The 25,403-nt window shown below is 29.4% G+C and overlaps 3 protein-coding genes across 3 annotated transcripts in view; 2 read left to right on the plus strand and 1 right to left on the minus strand.

Annotated features, from left to right (window-relative positions):
* LOC136973776 (ubiquitin-conjugating enzyme E2 T-like) overlaps window positions 1-25,403 on the minus strand; it is a 290,402-nt gene that overhangs the window by 70,315 nt on the left and 194,684 nt on the right. The window lies entirely within an intron of this gene.
* LOC136973877 (glucose dehydrogenase [FAD, quinone]-like) lies at window positions 4,782-12,725 on the plus strand. The gene is made up of 11 exons (XM_067268654.1): window positions 4,782-4,866; window positions 5,725-5,927; window positions 6,019-6,208; window positions 7,279-7,410; window positions 7,519-7,640; window positions 7,703-7,873; window positions 10,325-10,472; window positions 10,598-10,752; window positions 10,891-11,065; window positions 12,281-12,503; window positions 12,581-12,725. The coding sequence occupies exons 1-11, from the start codon at window positions 4,782-4,784 to the stop codon at window positions 12,723-12,725; spliced, it is 1,749 nt and encodes a 582-aa protein (XP_067124755.1).
* LOC136973878 (glucose dehydrogenase [FAD, quinone]-like) lies at window positions 17,665-24,701 on the plus strand. The gene is made up of 11 exons (XM_067268655.1): window positions 17,665-17,799; window positions 20,096-20,298; window positions 20,374-20,563; window positions 20,798-20,929; window positions 22,887-23,008; window positions 23,083-23,253; window positions 23,497-23,644; window positions 23,729-23,883; window positions 24,007-24,181; window positions 24,258-24,426; window positions 24,560-24,701. Exons 1-11 carry the CDS (start codon window positions 17,718-17,720, stop codon window positions 24,699-24,701), a joined length of 1,689 nt encoding a protein of 562 aa, XP_067124756.1. The 5' UTR covers window positions 17,665-17,717.

The following is a 25,403-nucleotide window of genomic DNA, read 5'->3' on the forward strand; positions in this document are numbered from 1 at the left end:
TTTTATAGAATATTCAGTGTATTAAATATTACAGTAAACATAATGATTTTTCGAGGTTTATAATAAATTAAATCTTAGTTAATTCTATAGAAAAATAATTGTTTAGAATTATGAACAAAATACTCCAATTAACAAATTAATATTTAAAATGAGATCCTATAATACATTTCCACACTAACAGATGGCGACACGTCAAAAGAAGTTTTGTTTTTCATTTGTTTAGATTTATTTTTCAGAAAATATAAATGAAAATTATATTATTTATTTTATTGCAATTATAATGATTACTTATCTCATATTTTTAGTTAATTTTACCAAAAAAAAAACATGATACATGTTCATGTAAACTTTTTCGCTTAGAATCACTCATACCACCATCTTCCGAAACATCGCATTTCCTCCTGAATCAACCTGTATATAGAAATTATTTAAATCGTCGTGAATATTTTGTATGTAGACCTATGTAGCTTATCGTGGAACCTATGTAACTCAATAGAAATCTGTGCTCAAAGCTTAGAAATAACGTTGCTTGAGAACATTTTTTCTTTCATTTTGTGATGATGATGAAATAGTTGAATGCCGAGGCGGTTAATGCAGTTTTGGGGACCAGGGATCACATCAGAGCGAGCAACCCCAGGAATTTTTCACGGGTGATCTGTTTCGGATATATCGAGCACTCGTTTCTCATCACTCTGCAGCCCTCATTGTGAACCTGGGCAATCTAACAATGGCATGAAAAAAGCATTCTTAATGCCCACAGGGCATAATGATACAGAGCCCAAGAAAGTATAACTAGAGGAAAGTAATTTATAATGCCAAACTGTAATGAGGAAACACGGACGAGCTGAAAAATCATAACTTATCGTTCGTTTTTCAGAATATTTCCGAACAATTACTCAAAAATAACTGAAATTTTACTCAGTTCGGAAAATTTGTCGGCAACTATAGGTCCAACACATTAGGAACGAACCATCCATGAAGGAAGTTGTTTGTCCGGATTCGATTCCGGGGTTTCCGAGCGAATAGGTGAAAGTTTAATATTAATGTTATGCATGTACAGAGTTGTTAAAAAATAACTTCCCGAACTCAGAGGACTCTAGAGTATTCTACTGCTCAAAATAAATCAGATACTTTAGATAATGAGCTCCATTTATGAAATAAAAATTTTTCCTACACAAATCACTGATAGGTGGCGCTGGAGCTATGCAAATTACACTATAAATGATCAATGTGTCCTCCACCGTTTTCAGGAATATTCTCCATTCACTAAAAGCGTGTTTTCCACTGCTGAACGCAATGAGTCCGCCTTAATCGCAAAAACGTAAGGGCTAATGCTGTCCTTTAGATCTGACACCGATGCATATCTTTTATGATAGACCTGGTCCTTCAAGAAACCCCGTAATCAGAAATCACACGGGATGAGATCAGGTGAGCGAGGAGGCCAAACTGTTGGGAAGTAACAGCTGATCACCCTTTCATTGTCTTAGCACACGTTGAAGAAAGCGTGCGACTGTGAAGCTTCGGAAATGGATCTAGAATTTGTGCAAAAAGGGAAAAAGAAATTTTTTTCTCGTTGTTTTGGAATAGAAGCCAATAATAATAATTATTATTATTATAAATTTATGTTGAAAAAAACCATCAACAAGAAAAAACGGGAAAACGAAAAATGAATGTTTTATGTCCATAAAAGGGCATGTCTGTAGAGATTTCCAAGAAAGTCGGACTTCTCAGGTTAAAACAATAGATGAATTTGAGTAGTTAGATCGAACATCTTCGATAGGAATCGAATTGTCAGTCGATGTTGACTCATCCAACGACTTAATTCTCGTGCTTTGTGCTGTGTTACCCCTTTGTTCAAGGAAAATATTGTAAGAAAAATTTTTATTTTATTAAACGGTTTTGAGATGGAAAACCTGTCTCCGTGAAATCCTTCCACTCCCACACGGCAGTGTTGACCGCTCGACTGTCGCGACATCTTTTCACCCAATCGGCAAACCTCACACGACGTGGGCTAATGCAGCCATCATGCAAGAATGTGGTTTCTTGAAGGTATCACGTTGTTGAAGCTCCAGGATTACAAAAGTCGTCAACATGTTAAGTCACCGTTCTCCGGTGATGGAACGACCCCAGTTGCTAGAGAGCCTATAATGAGAGTGGTCATATAAGTAACGCTTTTCTATTGACAGTTTGTGATCACATGACTTTAAGCCGCCATTATTCTTCCAAACAACGTGCTAGCGAGATTGGAACGAAAGCTTCGTGGATAAATTTAACGTCTATACATTCTTCGTCTGCAAAGAAATTAAAATTAATCAAAGGTTACTGATATTAAGAAAATATAGACAATATTTCGGTTAAGACGACATACTGTTTCTTTGTATTAATCTTAAGTTTTTGAATTTTATGCGTGTTGTTTTATACTGATGTTTTTTATTTAAGTAAGAAGTTATTGTTTAGTTTAGCTTGTTTTACACTTTAATTATATTTATTCGTTTGTTAAAAATGATTAGCGAGATAATTATATAATATAATATTATTAAATTATATTATTGGTATTAATCAATGAAAATCGTTTGAATAGTATTAACGGTTTTCTCAAGGGCTGTGTGGTTCTGACTCTATTTACGAGTAGACCTGAAAAACATTTGTTACAAATAATTCATTTTATTGCATTTTTTTTGTTTGTTAGTGGAAAAAAGGAAAATTTTATTATTTACAAAATGTAAATCAATTCTTAAATACTGCTTTTTAATGTATTAAAAACCTCAAAAACTAAATTCTTATTTTTTAATCTGAGAGGAGTGACCATAATTTTAACAAGATTGCAGACCTAGATCAGAAAATAGAAAAGGGGGAGAAAGATAAATTTCCGACTTAGCACGAAAAAAACTAATTTCCAATGTTGACACGAAATCGAAAAATGAACTTCAGTTGGACATCTCATAAATTTTCAGAAATAGATTTCACGACTTCTTCATGCCGTCACTCTACCATCCTCCCGAAAAAACAGGAAGCGAAAGATCCAAACAACAATTGAAGCAATACAGCAACAGTCTAACATCCCCTAACAATAAACTCCCGTAGAAGATATCTTTAGCATAACTCAAAACAGATGTCACTGGAGCGACATAATTGTAAATTTTGTGCGTAACAATAATTAGTGCACTTGTTCATCTGGCTGATTTTATTGTAAAAGTGAATAGAATGACGTCGATGATGATTTTTGAAAGCAATTTATAACAATACGAGAATAACTGAACACTTCTGTATGAAAGAGTATAGGTAACATTTTTCTACGAATAAATATATTAAACAGGAAAAAATGTTATTTAAATTTTACAATTATTATTTAATTTGATCTTTAATTTTTTCGTAAATTTTGTTAAATAAGGCATATCGGTATTTTATTCAGAAATATCGATTATTAATTATATTATCTATAAGATAGGTCGAGTAGTTAGTACTGAACACTGGTAGTTGGCAAGGCGCGAACCCATTACCAACAAACACTGGTAGTTGGTGGTGAGTTCGCGCCTCGTCCACGTGGGGTTTTCAGGTTTTCTTCACGTTTTTAACTTCGAAACAGGGGCCAGTTTCGCATAGAAAGGTCTCCTGGGAGGCATCCTCCTCCACGTGTCGCGTTGACGTAACCAAATAAACCAAACCAATCTATAAAAAAAAAATAAATAAAATCAGCAAAAGTACCTTTAAGCATATATTCTATATTTATGTAAAAAATTAGAGTTTATTATTATTTTTTTAATGAAAACCTTTGCAGAAAATCTTTAAATATATAACCGATTAAATGATTAAAAATACTGTCAGGTTACTGAACTACGTAATATTCTAAATTCAATAAATATTTTTTAAATGTGATTTTATAAATAATTGATATTAATCTACTGATAATGTCAATCATTATAAGCTGATATATTTACGACAATTTTCCTTATTGTAATTTAAATCCCTGCTTATGTTATACAACACATAAAATTAGATAAAATTCTTACGTGATGTTTTTGTATAATTTCTGATAAAATAATAATTTCAATTCATTAAATATCATTAAACTAGTGTAATTTAAAGATAGGAGAATATTTTGTAATACACATTTTATCAGATTTTTCTTTTTAGAAATTATTTAAATACATCTCTACGTATTCGAGAGAGGTGATGAGGTGATAACTCCTTCTAGCATCCCTTCGATTTTTTAAGGACATTATCATCCTATCAGTGCTGTTGAATAGAAAATTTGTACAGTAGATTTATATTTACTATTATTTATTAACATGTATAAATTCTCGAAGAGAAATAAATTGGAATTGAAACTCAAAGAATTATAAAGTTCACCCCAGATTTTTTAATTTTTACTTTTAAAATCTCCATATTTTGCAAATAATTATATGTAGAAATTAGGAAATTGCATGGTTTCTTCAAAAAAGTCTATAGGAAACAACGTAATTAAATCAATGCTTATTATTAACAACCATAAAACAAGCCATTAGATTTACATATATAATTTCTAATTATGTTTATTATTTTTTATAAGTGGATATAATGATAATTCTTCGAATTTTTCCTTCATAATTGTCTATTTATATCATAAAATGTCAATGATACTAATTATATAATAACAAAAATTTTTATTTGAATTTTTTGTCCTATTTAATCGCTATTATTCTCGAATAAAAACTTGCATATAACTTATATATAACATATGCACATAGAGTATATAAATTAAATTTTCGTGTTCTAACGAAGTGTAAATTGTATCTGAAGATATGAAGTCTTGTATAATGTTTGTATCGTTCTTCGCTTGTATATCTTCTCATCCTTATCCTAATGTCCATTATGATTACATTATAGGTAAGAAAAATAAGTAATTAATATTAACTTATTTTCTTCTATCTTAAACAATAATATTCTTTGATTTTTCTTACGTATATATACTTTCAGCTTTATATTTACCACGAATCCGGAAGTTGCGAAGCATGATTTTCGACCTCTAAAAATCTATTATATTATGTATAGCCTTTATACGTGGTATTTTATAATTTTTAATTTTTCGGCTGTTATATAACAAAGGAAAAGTATGGCCATTTCTCGACGTTCTGTATTCAAAAAACGTCGAGAAGAAAGGTTTCCCCCCTATATTTATGCGTGTTGGTGTGTGGGGCATGATTTTTTTCACTCATTTTGAAGTTTAATAACTCCTGTTCTTTTCGTTGAAAATTTCTGAAATTTTTCGGGAAGGTTTGTGTATAAGAGGAAAATGTTTCTAGAAATTTTCAGGAAAATCGAACCATTGGTTCAGGAGATATGGCCTCACTTTCTCAATTTCTTCCGAACTAATCTGAAGGCTTATTAAAGATAATAGTAGTAATTATTAGTAAACTCCAGCAACAACGCTGTCAGCTTTTTAATAGATGAAGTCTGTTAAGTTTAAGACTGAATAAAAACTGGAACAATTTATATGTATTAAATATAGGTGATTTAAAAGTCATTTTACCGTGCTTTGTTTTGTGTATTACAATTACTACAAGTTCACTTGTAAAGCTAACTGTTAATTTGAATAAGACAGCAATTCAATACTTATAATGATGAAGTATAATGATCTTCAGGCCATTTTGTGGTATAATTCTTTCTGAAGACGAGAACTGTTTGTATTGTGTTAACGAGAATGTGACATATAAAAGATTTTTTAATAAATCTTTATCTTTTTAGTTGGTTCCGGTTCCGCTGGATCAGTCTTGACTACTAGACTATCAAAAAATCCTTCCATCAATGTTCTCTTGTTAGAAGCGGGAGAAAAACCCCTTTTAATGTCTTCTATTCCATTTCTTCATCTGAGTGTCTTACATTCAAAAGAGAATTGGAAATTTCCAACAGTACCAAGTAAAAGAATTGCTCAAGCCATAAAAGGAAGAGTTGAGTTTTTTTTGTTAAATTTATGATTTATTGATGAAATTTTATATATATATATATTTTACCAGTTAAAAATTTCATACTTCGTTTTAGGCATTCACTTTTGGAGGTGGCAAATATTTGGGTGGAACAGCAATGCTTAATCATGCCTTGTACGTTCGAGGAAATAGAAAAGATTATGATAATTGGGCTAAGAACGGTGCAACTGGATGGGATTGGAAAAATGTTTTTCCTTATTTCCTTAGGAATGAAGACAATCGTAATCCTGAAATAGTTAATAATGGTAATAAAGAATATTAATGTGTTATAGATAAGATAATTAAGCACTTTTATAGTTTCAAAATAGCATTGCAAACAACGAAACGTGTAAACTATTAATATTTTTGCTATTTTCTATAAAAAAGTTTAGGTAAAAGGGCCTTTGTAAGAACTTTTTTTTTTAGTTTACAGTATGTTTTGGTTTACTGAATAATAACGAATACGGCCCACATCTGATATACATCTACTTGACTGGCCATTTGTTGTATTTGAGTTTGAGATCTTTGCCCTAAATAGAGGCCAGTAGACACACCCTTTTGGCAGATCGCACAGTAGTTACGTTGCCTTATTCCATCAGTCTTACATTTACAGACGGTTATTATTAAATTTTCTTCCATTCAGCACTGTTTAAATCGATATATAATTGATGATTTATAGTACAATTTAGCAGATGTTATTAGAATATGCAAAAGATAATTAAAATGGTTTAATTTTCAGTTATTTGGGTCAGTGTAGCGTTGTTATATGTATTCAGCACACGTGAAGAAAGAAAAACTATTGTTTCTACTCGGTTTTAAATTATAATTATTGACAGGGATATTCATTAAGATTATAATCTTATCTTCTCTCTGAACGTTTGCTTATTTTAATTAAAAGGCGTTAAATTAGTTTAAATTAAAATGCTAGATAGATGTATAATAGAAATCTACATATATAACTTATATGAGAGACACATCACGTTATACAACGCTATTTTTTCCTCTGGTGGCAAAACTTTATATTATTTTTTTCTCATCATAAATAATTTTATTGTTTTATTTCTTTTTTTACAAATTTTATTACTTATTCTTAATTCTAACGTTAATCATCTTCCATCCCTTTTATTTGACATACGCTTTTCCTGCTCGGGCTGACACAATCATGTCTACTGTTTCGCTGCATGGACTACAGTATTATTATTTTCCAACGAAAATGTATGTGATGAAACTATTTGTTTTGTATATATGAATATTTAGACGTGTTAGGGTCCAATGCTCCAACAATGCTAGAAGAATCAGAGTTTAATATTTATCTAATTGTTAGAAATATTTACAGGTTTTCATGGAGTCGGAGGAGAGTTAAATATTGAATATCCACCGTTTCGATCTCCGATGGTGAAAGGATACCTAGGAGCTGCAAATGCCATAGGATATCCCATAGGAGATTTTAATGCAGCAAGTCAAACAGGTGATACTCTAAATAAATGGTTGAAGACTCATAAACCTTATAAAGATTATGATTTGCAGTCAAGTCAATTTTAAACTAATACATTTACTTTTAATAATTTATTTTCAGTCTTTATGCCTCCTCAAGGTACAGTTCGCAGGGGAACAAGATGGTCGACTCTACAAGCGTTTATTGAACCTATAGTTGGGAGAAGAAATCTTCGAATTATTACTTCAGCTTACGTCACAAAAGTGTGTAAATTATTCCATATATTTCTGTCTGTCTTTATTTTTCTAAGTTTCTATATTTACAGATATTGATCGATGATCATAAGCGAGCATACGGAGTACTGTTCGATCACTGCAATAAAACATTTAAAGCAATTGCAAAGAGAGAAGTAATTATAAGCGCTGGAGCATTTAAATCACCCAAACTTTTAATGTTATCAGGTATTGGGCCTAAGGAAGTTTTACAAAAATTTCAGGTAAGTTTATTGATTAAATTATTTTAATAAAAAAAGTAGTGAAGTAATTGCACTACTTTACTATGATTGCCTACGTGACATCGAGAACGTAAAACAATAAAACAGAAATGTGAATTCGTACATAAACTCGCGTTTAAATAAATAAAGAATGGATTACAATTATTTACAATTAGTGTAGTGTATGTATATATTATTCATTATAGTATTTGCTCTTTGAAACAAGAAACATTAGTGTATATCCAATTCTTAATAACTTGTATCTGCATTAAATATGAGAATGGAGAAGGTAAAAACAATAACATTTACATTAAAAAGCGTATATAAATGCGTACAGCTTAGTTTAACGAGTTACACTATGAAGAAGTGGAGAGGCCAATTGTTATAAAATGTTGTTTCTCACACACAATGCAGTGTAATTTAGCGATCACTTGGCCTCCTTTCATCTTTATTTCAGTTTAAAACTGAAATAAAGATGAAAGGAGGCCAAGTGATCGCTAAATTACACTGCATTGTGTGTGAGAAACAACAATAGAAACACGACGGTTTCAATTTATCAAAACATGTTATAAAATGTATAAGCTGAAATGTTAAACAATGTATTTAATGAGAATGGAATTTGTATAGTAGGCTTGTATTAAATAGTACGAAAGAACACATTTCTTATTTCAAATACTGTATTCCAAACACACTAGTTAGTATGTTAACTTCGGAATTAAACCACAAGCAACAGTCATATTTTTTAAAATTACAAATAGGTTCCACACTGTTTTTTGCAAAATCAAAAAGGCCTATTTTGAAAACACTAATTTATTTCATTGTTTTATTGGGAGACAATGAAACATAAACGTTGACAAAATTCGGAGCAGTTGTAAACCTTTCGGTTTATCCTCAGAGGAATTATTGTAAAATGCTAATTTTATGAAAATTTGTCTAAATATTATGTTGTTAACGTTTCTTCTAAGATACTTCTGATAATAAATAAAAAGTTTGAAAGTACTCAGGATTTTGTGAATGCTTTAAAGTATTTTAAAGTGTGTTATTTTGACATTTTAAACATGTGAATGTAGATTTTTATAACGTTCAGTACCGAGCTGGGTGCTCAATTAAGCAAATAATAATAAATTAATAAATAATGAAAAAAATAGAAAGAAAACTAAACTTAGTTTTTCTTCTATTTATTTTAGTAAAACTTAATGAAAACTTTAATCAATCTGAAACTATTATTAAACAGTAGCTGAAATATCAATTTTCAAAACTAAATAATGATTAAAACTAATAAAAAATAATAAATAGAACAACACTGTAATTAATCGCATAAATGTCATATAATTCATTGCGAATATATTCATTCGAGCATCGCTAACAGCTACATGAACATGGCAGAATTTTGTTTAAGACGAAGCTAGCCTCATTGCTACTGAATGCTGCTCACTGTGCTAATTTTCCCATTGGGTATGCGTGTGAGATCTGCATGCATAAACCGTCCTCAAAAAGAAAAAGTAAGATTTTCTTAATGATTACATGGTTACAATTTCCGTACACCAATCCTTTCTCTTAGCAAATCAAATCAGACACACTCATTTGGCTTCATCAACAGATCAGCCAACTGGTTCTTTCCTTCGATGTGCTCCAAATTAAGTTCACCATTTAAAAATCTTTCACGTACTGTACACAAAAGTGTAAAACCTTTTATACGTTTGGACCGTTGATGGAATTCCGGATTCTTTGCTAGTTTTATGTCAATATAAAGCGTTGGAGGCTGCTCTGGCATTTCAATCAATCCAGACAATAAACGTTGAAGCCAAATTGATTCTTCTGTCCCTTCATTCGCAGAGATAATCTTTGCTTTAGTTGTAGAGGTTGCCACTACTTTTTGTAATTGACTAGTCCGTGATATAGCTCCACCCGAGAATTTCGCGATGGTTCCAGTGCGTTCTACAAAACACGAGACACTTCGTTGAAATATCGGAGATAAATCCAATAGAACCCAAATCCTTTTGGTTATCTTTGCTCTCGATAAATATCCTTAAACCATCAAATAATCGCACAATACAACTGTAGATGATATAATAGTTACACTCGTACAAAAGTTATTACAAAATGATTAATGGACACATATATAAAATTCCCATCAGATAGAATTCTTTATCAGGGCAACACATTCCTTCGTACACTACGTACAGATAGCTCGCCGGTGAACCTGAAATAAACGGTTGCAAAATTTAAATGCTGTAAAAGTTTCTTACTGATTTCTTATACTGGATAATTAAGAAAGTTTAGAACTTTGAAATTCGATATCTCCGAAAAGGATCTTCGGATAAGAAAACAAAAAGCTTATAAAAAAATCTTCAGACCCACTCTTGTCTATCGATACTTAATTCATTTAAATACTCCAAGAAATCCAGGAGGAATTAAGCCGATAACTATTTTATATTTGTTTTTTAAATACAGATTCCAGTAGTGTCGGATCTTCCTGTAGGGAATAATTTCATAGATCACATATCAACTTTAGGACTTATCTTTATCGTCAATACGTTTACTTTCAACGAAAAAAGAATTACGAAAGAAGATTTCCAAGCAATTTTAATTAACGGCACAGGTTTGCATTGTTATTAAAGTTTAATAGCTTATTTTTGTTATTTAATAATATTCTGTTTAAAATTTATATATTTTAATGGTTTTAAACGTTTTCACACGTTTGATATGTTATTTATGATTATTTAGGACCATTGACACCTTTGGGAGGTATAGAAACACTCGGATTTGTAAATACCAAATATAGTAAAGATTTAAATTGGCCTGATATGGAAATATTTTGGGTAACGAGATCGGCTTCTTCGGATAGCTCCATAAGAAAAACTGCTAATGCAATCGATAAAGTAAGGTTATAAATTACAGATAAATTCCTTTTTTTTTCATTTCACCAAAAATTTTAAGTTAAAACATATCTGGTGTAATTTATTAATATCAAAGACTGTTAAGAATTAAAAATATATATGTATATTTCTATTTTGTAGCTAGATAAAATCTTTGAGAAATATTCTCATTTAGATACTGTTACATGCGTTCCTAACCCAACACGAATTAAAAGTAAAGGAGTGCTTACTCTGCAATCTTCTGATCCGTACGAAAATCCTTTGATTGATCCAATGTATTTTTCTCATCCTGACGACCTAAAACTTGCTGTCGAAGGTAAGGTTCAATACAATCTTGCTTACTTCTCATTAAAACTGCACCAATTTACTTACAAACATATATCTATATGTTTTTAAACTTTGAATGAGAGTGTTATTATTATTTCTCATTACAAATGGCAATGTACTATATGTCACCTCTATAAATGACTTCCATAAGCTGACAAGAATTAATAAAATTATAGAATTAGTAAAATCTTTTATATAAACAAAATTATTTTATTTTTTTCTGTCTTCTTGTCTTTAATTCAACAATAATCGGCTTAATGTGGAAGACATTCAGAGTTTTTATGATGCCACCAACGTTGTTGCAGAAAGTCATGTGTTGTCAGTCGCAAAATAGATAACAAAAAAGTTTTTTCTCTATTCCTAAATTCAGTAATGTTTGTTCATGGGTGAAAAAAATTGTATTCCAGTAAACTGGAACCCAGCAGTTTAACCCTGGTACCCAGACCGTTTGCTTACTAGTTAAGTAAGCAAGAAGCTCCAAACCACGGACTAAACCATTTAGATCTGCATGAATTATGAAGTGTCTGACTAGACCACTTGTGCCCTGATACAAAGAATTTTTGTTTTCAAAAGATGATGGTAATTCTTTATTACTACTTTCTTCACTCTCATTGTCAATATTATTTATTAATCTTAATTTATATAATTTAATTTGTCGCTCGAAGCGATGCCATTGTTGTCTAGTTGCAATTGCTGAAGTGGTTTGATGCCTTTTGTATTAAGCGAAACTTGTAGTTTAGAATACTTTTGACACCGTGTTGTGTTAATCTATTTATTCTTTTTAGTAAAATTACAAGACAGAAATTTCAGTTTCTATTAATAACCGTTACCACTGAGGTTCCGAGCCATATATTGATATATGCTAGCTGTGATCTCGATTATTATTTACTTCTGATTATAGCAGCAGTGTGTTGTTATACTCATTTCAATAAACATTGTTTATAAGTTGTAAATATGGATTTCACGTGGAGAATTTATCAAATTTCTTTCCTCTATTTCGAATTATTTTCACACCTCTCTAATTATATTATTTCTTATGTTATCTTCTAGCTTAATCCATTTACATTTTCTAATTTACAGAAAATTACTTTTATTTCGTAATAGTTTGGATTAAAATACTTTCTGACAGAATGTATAGTTATTTTTTCTCAGAAATTCCATCAAATAGTCTCGTTACGAAACATTTTTTAAATGTTTATCATAGGTTTAAAAATCTGTTTACAAATGGCATCAACTAAGCCCATGAAGAAACTGGGAGTTCGTCCTCTACCATATGTTATGCCAGGATGCGAGAAATATAAAGTGTTTAGTGATGAATACTTGGGATGCATGCTTAAGGCATTCCCGCTTTCAGGACACCATTTCGCAGGAACGTGCAAAATGGGCCATCCTAATGATCCTACTACAGTAGTAGATCCTACACTCAAGTGAGTATCTTTCGGATTTTTAACGTTTACAGAATATATACTAACTAAAACAACACTATTTTTATGGTAATCAACAGAGTGAAAGGAGTTCAAAACTTGAGAGTGGTCGATGCGTCTATTATACCAATTATGATAGGAGGCCATACGAATATTCCAACCATGATGATTGCAGAAAAGGCCGCTGATTTTATACTATACGATTATTTCAGTAAAGCCAAATAATCTTAGTTTGATTTAAATACAAAAAATATGTAAGATATGTTATGTCTGAAAAATCTATTTCTTGTTTTTTAATATGTTATTATAAAATGTTTATGATAATCTTTCTCAAATTCGTTTCATATAATCAGGGACTCCCAGTGGGGAATAAAAGGTGCAAATTTCCCTTAACCCCAAAGAAATAGGAACTCCCCAATACAATGCTTTTTCGTTACTTCATCTACTTTAATGTAATTATCATTATTGGATTATAATTTTGGATATTATTTCTCTTTCTATTAAAAAATTCAACATATATCATCATTGATTTTACTTTCTTGATTGTTATTTAAGACAGAGGAAAAGTATGACGATCGGTTAAAAAATGACCCCCAAGAATTTTATATTTTTGGACTCAGGATACCTTAAAACGTCGAGAAATGGGAAAAAATTCGGGTTTTTTTCTGTATTTAAAAATGATAGTGTGTTTGGATGGGTGTTTAGGGTGGTTATTTTTTTCACCTTCTTTGAAGCTTAAAAACTCCTGTGCTTTTTGTCGAAAATTTCTGAAATTATGCAGGGAGGTTTGTTTATTAGAGGGATTGATGTTAAATTTTGGTGTTTAAAGGTCGAGGGATGGGGAGATAAAGGGGGTCGTGTTTATCTCTATTAGTGTTAGACTTAATCCCGTATTTACTGGTTATTAGCATTTACAATTTTTTATTTAATACTGCTTGAATCATTCACAGACAGAAATATATATATATATATATATATATATATATATATATATATAATGACATGAAAAAGTACATGCCAAGGAACACCACGAACTGCCTCTTTCAGGCATCCCAAGTTAGCATAAAAATTATAATGCAAAACAGAATAAATAAATGTTAATTATAAATAAATACAGTAAACAACCAAATATATATTGATATGTTGCCATTGTATTAATTTATCACTAAGATTTTAATTTGTAGTTTATATTAATTCGTTAGTCATTTATATAAGTTGATAAAAGAATAATAATAACTACACAATCCATTTTAACACAGTATAGTCAAGTAAACTTATTTATGTGTTTATTTTGATTATATAAAAGAATACTTTTATACACTATTTTAAAATTTTGATACCATTAAAAAATAATTCTCTACCAATGTATAATCTGAATTTTGGTAAAAGAGATTATTTTTTAAACTTGTACTGCTTATATGGTTATAACTATTATATATAGAAGAATTTGTATTACGTTAATTACAAATGTACTTTGTAATGAATAAAATTATCAGTTTTTAGTAGAGAAGTTTTATATTATTAAGTTTATATGGATTATCAAACAAAGAAAATTTATTTAAATTTAGTAACATTCTTATAAAGTTATTTCGTGTTACGTAGGGTTGTCGCGTGAATGTAAACTTCTTGATGTTAAACTCTCTTCTTGCAACTGTCCAGAAACTCATCAGCAATCACATAAAAAAAAAAAATGTCTAAAGACAGAACGAAATTCGAATGGCAATTACAGTACTGTATTCAGGTTACATGACACGATGCTTATTTTTTAGTCATACGTGGTTCCCGCGCTTTATAGAAAGTTTCTGATTAGCTTAGTCTGTAGATAAACGTTAATTATCTTGTTTAAATTAAAATTCCGGAGTGTTTATGACACAATTTTTCTATCGTCACCTATAAAGGATTCAACACTTATTATTGGTGTAAGGAGAGGGGTTTCGAATGTCGTTGGCATCAGCAAAAAATGTCTTATGAGGCTCTGCGGCTCGCTTTCTCCGGAGGAATTTTAGCTCAGGTGAGAAGTTTGGACTGGCTAATGTGTTCGTTTACAGAGGTATAATACAGGGAACTTAAAAGTTTTCTGTTTTAGACAGCTGGAGCATATCCTGACAGACAATGGTCTAGTACAGAAGTCGGCAACCTTTCAGCGGTGTTGTGCCGAACCTAAGTTATAGTGTTATTCCGGGAGTCGACATGATTCTACCAATTATGTTGGGCTGAAATTTTAAAAAACTGTAGACTTATAAATTCCCACTGTCGCTGTCTGTCCGTCTGTCGTCAATTTTGAGAGTGGTATCAGATGAATGAAATTCAAGAATATATGTGGAAACCTTAAGGGCAGGAGTCCCCGATTAACTATATACAAACTTTCGATAAAAACCGAAAATTACATTATTTCAATTCACAACTTTTCCCCTGAAAGCAGTTAATAGATGACCCGCACGACTCTTTTGTTAAAACAAAAGTATGATATACAGGGGCAAGACACTACTAATTTATGGTTTAGAGCTTATATTTTAAATTAAATTAATTAAAAATATGATTAAAAATTGCAGCACGGCATTGTGACGATGTCACAATAAATAATAGCTCGTTATAAAAATAACTTTGCAAGACATTTTTAAGAAAAAGAAACTTCTCATAAATAAATTATATGAATTAATACTGAAATACTTTTGTAACATTAATTTATATAACCTAATATAATATGGTTCATATTAACTTAGATAAATAAATTATTCTGTTAACTTGACATGTACTTTTAAATGTTTAATAAATGAGTTTTGTAGGACATTTTAGGTGGAGTTCCGATTGTGTAGATCACTCTTGCCTACGGTTATAATGCGAATATTTTTTTTTTTGTATCAATTATATTTAGGTTATTTGATAGTGAAAATGGTTACAAATAAATAATGAACTTAGCATCAAATACATTTAACGCATTGTTTTCGAAAATGTTAATTTTATACAGTTTAATATACCAGCAAATACCTTAACTCGAACAATTAAAGCAAAACAATAAGGTTAAATAATTGTTAATTTTTCAATTTTATTTTATTTTAAAAGGTGGAATGATAAATTATTAAAAATAAAAAATGCGCTTACTTTTTATTTTATTCTCGATAAGGTATAAAAACACTCGAAAGTAGTTTTAACGTTTGATTCTTTTCACTTGTTTCAAATAAATATTGGATATGAAAATAGGAATTGAGAGGAAGGAGGCAACTTACTCCCTAAACTTGAAAAAAAGAACAAAGGAATGAAAAACAAATTATCAATAATCAGCGCCGGATTTAACAATCAAAGACCCATGGGCACGAATAAAGTGGGGCCCCCCCTTTAAGAACAGGCGAATTTGATTTAGAAAATTTATACAAAATACTGTACTTAAAACATATGTTTTACTTATTATTGTAAAAGTGTTAAAGCTTAAAACATTCTTAAAAATTCATATAAAATTTAATTAAATAACGCTTTATTTTTATAAAATATAGACAATATACATTAAACGTAATACGGAATTAATGTGAGGATAATATGAGGATAAGGTAGGAAATGAGAAGAATATAAGAGGGTAGGATAAAGAGAGAAAAACTTGGGGTTAGAACATAGGATGGACACTGCCCTCACACAAAGGTGGTGAGGGGCCCTATGACTAGGCTACACTAGGCTGTCTCGGTAATAGAAAAAAAATTTGTTTAAACATAGTTTTGTGGGGGCCCTGGGCACCGGCCCCAAATGCCCTTATGTACATCCGGCGCTGTCAATAATGATAAATTAAACAATTTGGTGCTTGTGCTTTTATTTGTGAAAAATATCGGGTAATTTAATCGAAGTGGTAAAGTCTAATGGAAATTACTACAAGGACCCAGTTGTTCAATTATTATATTTATGTATTAGACCGTATTTTCACTAAAGAACGATATATCATATTGATTAGTAAAATAATAATTTATTGTCTGATTTACGCTGACGAACATAGTGTTTCTACTTTTCTACTACCTAATACAATGGCTTCACAGATAATGATTAGAAAAAAAGAAAGGAAATTTTACATTCAAAACGTTCGTTTATTGGTTGGGTTATGTATTTGGGAATGGTGTTTGCTTAGAATAATGAATTTAAAGAACTAATACGCTATATCAAAGTCTTATAAATAATTTAATATATGAAATGTCTAATACGACGTTATCTAACATTCGGCATATTAAAGTATAGTGGATCAATTAAAAAACTAATAATAAATAAATCATTTAATGAATATTATAGACCAATTAAAACGTAATAATTTAAATTATTTGAAATTTGATAAAATATTGGCTAATTTTGGTATTTCATTGTCTTTTATTTGAGTTAGATGATAACAATTAAAACTTTGCATTTGATTTATTAATGGAAAATGCTTATAATAAAAGCATTTTATTGGATCAAGAATTATTAAATATATTTACATTTTATTCCTGGTATCAAAGAATTATTAAATACTCATTCACTTTATACTAAGTATTCTATCAAATACTTTGCAAATCCAAAATTGTATATTTAACATTGCTAATTGTTTTGTATTTTCTAAATCACTATTCCTTTTACCTTTATTTTTTGCGCTTATAACTCGCAGAAAATTGCTGGAACGATAATTAAATCTTTTCTTAATCCACACCACCGTATTCCCTTGTATCTATGGAGTTTCATAAACACGAGTTCGTAATTGTAATTTAAATCGGAGTATACCCGCACCATCGCATAACTCGCAATTTAATTAGTGTTATATATAAATGCTGTTAAATATACTAAATGTTTTTGTATTGTTACGTATAATTTAAATAAATAAATTTGTAATTTTAATATTTAAAAATATGTTTATTTAGATTTTTAATATTAAATTTACGAAAATCTATAAGTATTTTAATGCTTATTTAGAATTTATTTATGCATTAACGTCAAAAATTAAAAGGTTAAATTTGTATAATCTATAGAATTCTATAAAGTAAATAACCTTTATAAATAAGCCATAAAATATTTCAATTATTTCTAGATATAAATATAATTACATCTAGAAATGAGTAATCGTTGCTATTTTGTCACCAATACTTCAATCAACTTTATTTATCGCTTCTGTACTTACAAACCTTGTTTTTTTTTTAAGTTTGTGTGCTAAATTCTCAGCCTAAATACCACTAGTGAAAGGTTTTAACTTTGTTATGTAATACAGTATACAGAATGAAACACATTACGACGATACTCACCATATTTTTCCTATCAGTTAAGGCAGAAAATATCGAAGAATATGACTATATTATAGGTAAATATATACTTTATTAAATTAATATTTACGAAAAGAAGTTTAGTTAGAATAATTTAACGCTCTTTACTTATTTAAATTTTTCGAAATTTTGATTTTATTTATATTTTTAACACGTTTGAAATACAATTTATTGCTTTTTTTAAATGTTGCATAAAGTGTAGCGTAAAATAAACTTTTTTTTGCAATATTCTGGATTAAATAATGTCAACATTATATAAAAACATAATGTATTGATCATAATTGATTAAAAAATATAAATTTTTATTTGAATTTAGTCCATTTACTGTATGATTTTTAGATTTTATAAGATGGATAAACTAGGTAAATGTACAGTACTTGTCATAGAAGATGTTATTTTTATTGCAAACTTAAAAGAAATTTTCTGCTGTTATTATAATTAAATAAATTTAAAGAATAAAATTTAAAAAAAAAAACAGTTTTTGGATACCATTCTTTTTAATTTACTTTAATTTCGAAAGAAATTGTCATTTATTAATTTTCTCGGTGAACACAAAGCTGTGTATAAAACAAATTGTGGAAGATGTCGTGTTAAATATTCAATTCGAACAATACTTTGCGAAGAAGTGCTTTATTTTAAAGAAAAACGAATGTTTTTTAGTATTTCTAGCCATTTTAGTTTATTGTTTCATATTTTATACATGAAATATAAAGTAGTGCTTTACAGATGAAGTGAAGCAATACTTCTTACTCGTTGAACATACTTCATTTCTATTTAGTAAAGGATAATACAGATCCATCATTTTCCGTGTACTGAATACTATAACTTTTTTCGTTTAATGTTACCTATGGTGCCAAAATGGCGGCTCGTCTCTGATTCAAGGAAACAGAAGAAAGAAAACAGTGGGGACGCACGTTCTAACCTAACCTAACCTATTCTAATAAATTACCATAATTATTACCAACCAAATTATTAGAATAGGTTAGGTTAGGTTAGAACGTGCGTCCCCACTGTTTTCTTTCTTCTGTTTCCTTGAATCAGAGACGAGCCGCCATTTTGGCACCATAGGTAAACTTATAGGATCAAGTGGTTTTTATTCTAAAATAAAATTTGAACAAATGGGGCTTATAAAATTGGGAAATTGTCAATAATTATTTGAGTTGGATTGAGATGGTGGGATGAGGTAACGCGACACATTGACCGTCTGTTTAGGAGGGGTGTATCACGAGAAATCTTTTATGGGAAATTGGGCCCTATTTCAATGGTTTAAAAAGAACCCTACATTAATTAAACCTGGATTTATTATTATGTTTTCTCATATTTAATTTAGTTCTTTGAGATTTTAATCAAAATATTAAAAAAGTAAACAATAAAAAAAATATAACTTAAATAATATAATGGTAGATATATAAATATATTTTCAATTTTATTTTATTTTTTTACAGCAATAAACATATTTATTTAAATAATAATATTATGTAAATTTTAATTGAATTGCAATATATTTTAAAACCTATTTATGACATTCAAATGAAGAAACAAACATTGTAAAAGTGGAACGTTTAAGAAGGATTATTTATGTATTTTATTTAGCCTATTTCACTTTCCAAAAGTTTTTTAAAATAAATTCAATGAACTGTAAAAACAGAGAGTTTAGTAAAATACATTGATACAAACCTAGAATTAAAGGAAATGACCCGCAGATTATGAAGTTATTCCACTTAATCAATTCGATATAGGTGTAATATTTATGTGTTCGTCTCACGTACAAGCGGATAAAAAATTCAGCATGTACGTGAGTATAAAAAAATAGTAAAATGCTTAATTTTGAAGACAGGAATAGATTTTATAAAAAGTTGTAAATGATAATAACGCTAATACGCTATAAGAAATAATAATTAAGAATATTAGAAAATACTATAATAAATTGTAAATGCTTAATATAAAATCGACATTAAGTTTAACCCTACTGGAGACATAAACGATCCGTTTTATCTCTCTGCCCTTTCGACCTTTAATCAGCAAAATTTAATAGAATCAATCCACTAATAAACGAACCCCCATGCAAAATTTCAGAAATTTTCGACAAAAATACAGGAGTCATTAAGCTTCACAGAGGGTGAACAAAATCATGCCCCTTCCTACACACACAAACATCTATACGTACAGCATGTCACTATGACCATTTTTTTTTAATATACAGTACGATAATAAGAAAATGTACAATAAAAATAATAACAAAAATAATTCTATGAATCTATAAATTCATAAATTTAAACTAGATAATATATCTTGTTTATTTATTATTAAAATATTTCATTTAATTTTTGATAGTTGGTGCTGGCACCGCTGGATCAGTTTTACTTAAAAGATTATCGGAGAATCCTTCGATTAAAGTACTTGTATTAGAAGCTGGAGAAGGTCCTCCTGTAGTAGCTGAATTCCCAGCAATATCCTTAAGCTTAATTAGGACGAAATACACATGGAATTACACTTCTCTCCCAAGCGAAAGAATAGCCCATGCAGTGGAAGAAAGAGTAACATTTCTAACACTTTTTTAAAAATTTAATTACTCAAGTATATTATAAAATTTTAATGTTATATTTTTTTAGAGTATCGAATTAGGGGCAGGTAGATTACTAGGTGGAACTGCTATGGTAAATCTTAATATTTATGCCCGTGGAAATAAATACGATTACGACGAATGGGCACGGAATGGTGCGATAGGATGGGATTGGAAGAATGTTTTTCCTTATTTTCTTAGACAAGAAGATAATTTAAATCCTGAAATTGTAGATAATGGTAACTTGAAATAATTAAATTATTTAATGCTAGGTAAAAAATAATTACTACTGATGAACATGAACAAATAATGATTTAAGTTTAACTAAACTGTTTCATTGAAGATATTTATAAAACCGATTTAAAAAATACATTTTTTTAAAAGCAAACTTCATGTTTTCATGAAATTTACTCATAAAATTCTGTTTTTTTTTTAGTTTTACAATACAATATGATCTTTTGAAATATTTGCAGGCTATCACGGAATTGATGGAGATATGCCAATTCAATTTCACGAATTTTCTTCGCCTATAACAGAGGGTTATCTAGAAGGAGCAAAAGCTACAGGTTATCGTTTAGGAGATTTCAATGGACCACTTCAAACAGGTAAATTTCAAACATTCACAATAATATAGGCTTAATTAATATAATAAATATAAGCATGTGTTTTGAATTTTACATGTTATATTCTTATTTTATGCAATTTGTTTTTTGATGTTATAAAATATGCAGATGTTTAATATATTTTGAACTCTTTGTAGTTTTATAAAACTTGGTTTAGAAAGTCATTACTGAAATGCTTCTAATTGCATTGTATATGACACAAGATAGCCTAAAATATAGTGATATTAAATGATAATTATTACTTAAAATAAATAACGAAGTAGTAATGCGAATTAATTAAATTATCTTAAATAGCTAAGTTAATTCAGTTTGGCTTCAATGCATATAATATAATCTACGTTAACGGTATCGCAAATTAATGAATTTACACAGAATTTATTTAGATGGTTACTTAGAACATTTGATTCTTACGAGTTTCCGACAAAATCTCGAAATAGTAAGCAGCAAAAAGATAAATAGAATACAAAAATGTTTGCAAGAAAGAAGAATATAGACCTAATAATAAAATTCATCGACATACACTCCCAATATTACCAAATGAGGAACTAGTTGAGGTATTAAAAACAAACAATAATTATATAAAAATCAGCACTGGAAATGTATATACAGTACACAATACTGTATTGCTAACTATAATTTGTAGTTTTCACAAAATAGAGCAATAATTCTTCTCTTTGCTAAGATTATAATTTAGAATCAGCAAAGTAGTCAGTAGATCCATAAATTGTGCCGACATGCATAATTCATTTGTCAACAGAATAATAATGTAGCCTATTATGTAGTAAAACAGTTTAAGGAATGAACACGAGTAAGACCCAACGTATTGCTTATGCAATAACACAACAAAGAATTTTGATGTGAATAGTACTATGTCTTGGTCTAACAGCTCTAAGAACGTGTCTAACATCAATTCCATTTAGTTTATTCACTGCATGGACATTGATATAAAGTGATTTATTCTTTTTAAAATTATAATTTTTGAAAGTGCATAATGATTCTCGTCAAGTTTTTATACTGCAAATCTCTTAATAATGAAATAAATGCATAAAAACACAATGATGTTGAAGAAGTATACGCAGCGTTGGATTATCTAATTCCTCCTTCATAGGCAGATATCAATATTTTCTCATTTAAATAAACTAGATATAAATTTCTTGATTAAAAAAAATAACAATAAACATTTTTGTTGTCCTTTATCAAAAATTCGACATTATCATCATTATTTCTAAGAAATAACGAAACTTTATATACAATTTAATATATACATTACATAATAAATAGCGACTTTATATACATTAACATTTATATCACATATTGTGAGTTTAAATCTCGGAGAAAGTATATGTCCTCAAAAACCTCCTCGGAAATAATGTCATTAGTAGACGAGTGGATAAAACCACCGAACACTGGTAGCGGAATGGCGCCTTCTATTTATTCTTAACGTGTCTAACATCTAAATAAGGGCCAGTTTTCTGTTGAAAGTCCTCTCGGTACTCATTCTCCAGTCTGGCAGATTGAAGCTTTATTCCATCACTCTACTCCTTGAAAATAAAGTTTGAAGTTTTATTTAAATAATTTGTTTTATTTTTGACAATTTATTAATATTTTTATTTGTTAGCAATTTATTTTTATATATGATTATATGACATGAATTCCATTAAAAAACATTGAAGACTAAATACAAATAAAATTTCGGTCTTTACACCTCAAATTTTTATCTGTATTTAGTCTTCAATTTTTTAAAATATATTTTATCCTAGATTTTTTAAATTGCATTGCTAAACTATCTGAGTTTTTCGCGTTGAAAAAGTTTACAAAGTTACAAGTAGTAATTTCGTAGTTATTTAAAATTAATATTAATCATGAATATTAGCAAATTAAACAAATATTTAATATTTGTTTTATTGTACAAATGTATTAAAAAAGATTTTTTTTCCAGTTTTTTCAGTTCCTCAAACTCCAAATTATAAAGGCAGAAGATGGAGCACTTTCCAAGCATTTATTAAACCCTCAATTGGTAGAAGAAATCTTCGTATTATTACATCAGCATTTGTAATTAAAGTATGAAAGAATTTCTAAAATAAAATGTAAATATTGTTTTATAACATTATTTAATTGAAATTTATATAATTCAGATATTGATCGATGAAAACAATTGTGCGTATGGAGTTTTGTACGAACATAAAGGACATCAATGCACTGCCATGGCTAATCATGAAGTGATAATATCTGCTGGAACATTTGGTTCACCCAAACTTTTAATGTTATCGGGAATTGGACCGAGAGAAGTTTTAGAAAGTTTACAGGTTCGTTTAATTTATATTATAAACTAAAATTTTGCGTATAAAAAACTTATAAGATTGATGATAAAACTTACAAGCTGACGTAAACTTTTATGAATTACAATTGAATAAAAGAACATTTTAAGCTGTCTATTCACATTCATAAAAGTTGTGTTTATAGTATAATTATTTATAAATTATGAGTATCATCTGCGGCTATCTTTATAAGTTTGATTTAACTCTTTTTATATATTTTTTACATTGTAGATACCTATGATAGCCGATCTACCAGTGGGAAGAAACTTGCATGATCACGCTTCCACGACTGGATTGCAGTTTCAAGTGAATACTTTCACTTTTGCGGATCACAGAATCACGAAAGAATTTTATGAAGATGTTTTACTTAATGGAAAAGGTAATGTAAACATCCCTCCCTAAATTGTACGATAACAGAAATTTAAATATTACTAATGAGTACTAAAAAGTTAAACTATTTCAGGACCATTAACAGCTTCTGGCGGCGTTGATGCAATTGGATTTATAAATTCTAAATATAACGAACAGTTTGATAGACCCGATATTGAGATATTTTTAGTGTCAGGATCTATAACTACCGGAACGGCTCTAAGAACACTTCTCGGGCCAAATGAAGAGGTATATGTATATAATCCTTATTTATTATTAACATTTTTATATGGAAAGTATAAAAACCGAAATTATAAAATTTGTAAATTTTTCAAATATTACTATTTATTCAATAAAAATGTCTATTTTTAGTTACAACATGCCTTAAATAAGTTTAAAGATTCGGATGTCATCACCTGTATTCCATTTGTTGCACGTGCGAAAAGTCGAGGGACTCTGATACTGAATTCCACAGATCCATACGAGAAACCGTTAATTGATCTTAATTACTTTTCTCACCCGTATGATATAAAAATTCTGATAGAAGGTAAAACTTATGTAATATTTTAGAATATTGTGTGTGTGTATATATTATATATATATAACAATAAATTTTGTTTAAGGAATGAGGTACTGTTTAAAATTGGCATCGACAGAACCAATGCGACGATTCGGTGCTCGCCCTCTTCCTTACGTTATGCCTGGATGTGAGAAATATGAATGGCTCAGTGACGGATATTTAGAATGTATGGCCATTACTTTTCCTTTTGCTGCTCATCACTTTACTGGAACGTGCAAAATGGGTCATCCTACTGACCCAACTACAGTAGTTGACTCCAAAACTTAAGTAAATTGATTAATATGTTTACTCTGCTTATCTAAATCTTATTTTTAAATATTAATAATAATAATTTCTTCTTAACAGAGTTAACAACGTAAAAGGATTAAGGGTAGTGGATGCTTCTGTTATTCCAAACAATATAGGATGCCACACCATGGCGCCCGTTATGATGATTGCTGATAAAGTCTCGGATTACATTCTAGATGATTATAAAAGAAATTATTAATACGAATACAGAAAGTAGTTATTACCGTTGTGAATTTAGAAATGTAAATATTAAAAAATGTTTAATAAAATTAAAAATGGACTAACCTAGATTCGAACTCATAAATCTGTGCAAGCTCCTATATCATCGTTTTTACTTATTATATAAGTTATAACAGAGGGAATATATTGTAATCGATCAAAAAATGACCCCTCAAAATTTTTACATTTTTGGACTGAGAAAACCTTGAAACATCGAGAAATGGAAACAAAAATTCGGGGTTTTTTCTATATGGAGATTTGTATGTGTGTGTACGGGACATGATTTTATTCACCTTCTTTCAAGCTAAATAATTCCTGTACTGTTTTAGAAAATTTCTGAAATATTGCATGGATATTTATGCACTAGGTGGATTGATTCTATTAAATTTTTGTGGTTAAAGGTCGAGAGGTGAGTAGATATAGAGAGGTCGTGTATCATATGTCGAGTAGGATAACGATTTTATTCCGTATTACTATTTGCAATTTTTTATATAATTCATTCCTACCTTCAAAACTAAGGTTTTTCTCATTTTATAATATTTAATAATATAAAAAGTTTTTAAAATAAAACATGATAACAGATGAGGTCACACGCAGTTTTAGATGTTACCGGGAAAGTTAAGTATCACGTTGCTGGGTTATTTGCAGTCTTCTTCGATAATTTTTTTAACGTAAATACATC

Source organism: Centruroides vittatus, unplaced genomic scaffold, assembly GCF_030686945.1.
Source record: "Centruroides vittatus isolate TY-2023 unplaced genomic scaffold, ASM3068694v2 contig_329, whole genome shotgun sequence".
Classification (NCBI taxonomy): Eukaryota; Metazoa; Arthropoda; class Arachnida; order Scorpiones; family Buthidae; genus Centruroides; species Centruroides vittatus.

What these genes read in the sequence shown, in the direction of transcription:
- LOC136973877 (XM_067268654.1), top strand. Translation starts at nt 4,782, where the DNA reads ATGAAGTCTTGTATAATGTTTGTATCGTTCTTCGCTTGTATATCTTCT. An exon ending in CCATTATGATTACATTATAG is followed by an intron (nt 4,867 to 5,724) that starts GTAAGAAAAATA and finishes TTATCTTTTTAG; the next exon opens with TTGGTTCCGGTTCCGCTGGA. An exon ending in CCTAAAACTTGCTGTCGAAG is followed by an intron (nt 11,066 to 12,280) that starts GTAAGGTTCAAT and finishes TGTTTATCATAG; the next exon opens with GTTTAAAAATCTGTTTACAA.
- LOC136973878 (XM_067268655.1), top strand. Translation starts at nt 17,718, where the DNA reads ATGAAACACATTACGACGATACTCACCATATTTTTCCTATCAGTTAAG. An exon ending in CAATGGACCACTTCAAACAG is followed by an intron (nt 20,930 to 22,886) that starts GTAAATTTCAAA and finishes TTTTTTTTCCAG; the next exon opens with TTTTTTCAGTTCCTCAAACT. An exon ending in TTCTCGGGCCAAATGAAGAG is followed by an intron (nt 23,884 to 24,006) that starts GTATATGTATAT and finishes GTCTATTTTTAG; the next exon opens with TTACAACATGCCTTAAATAA.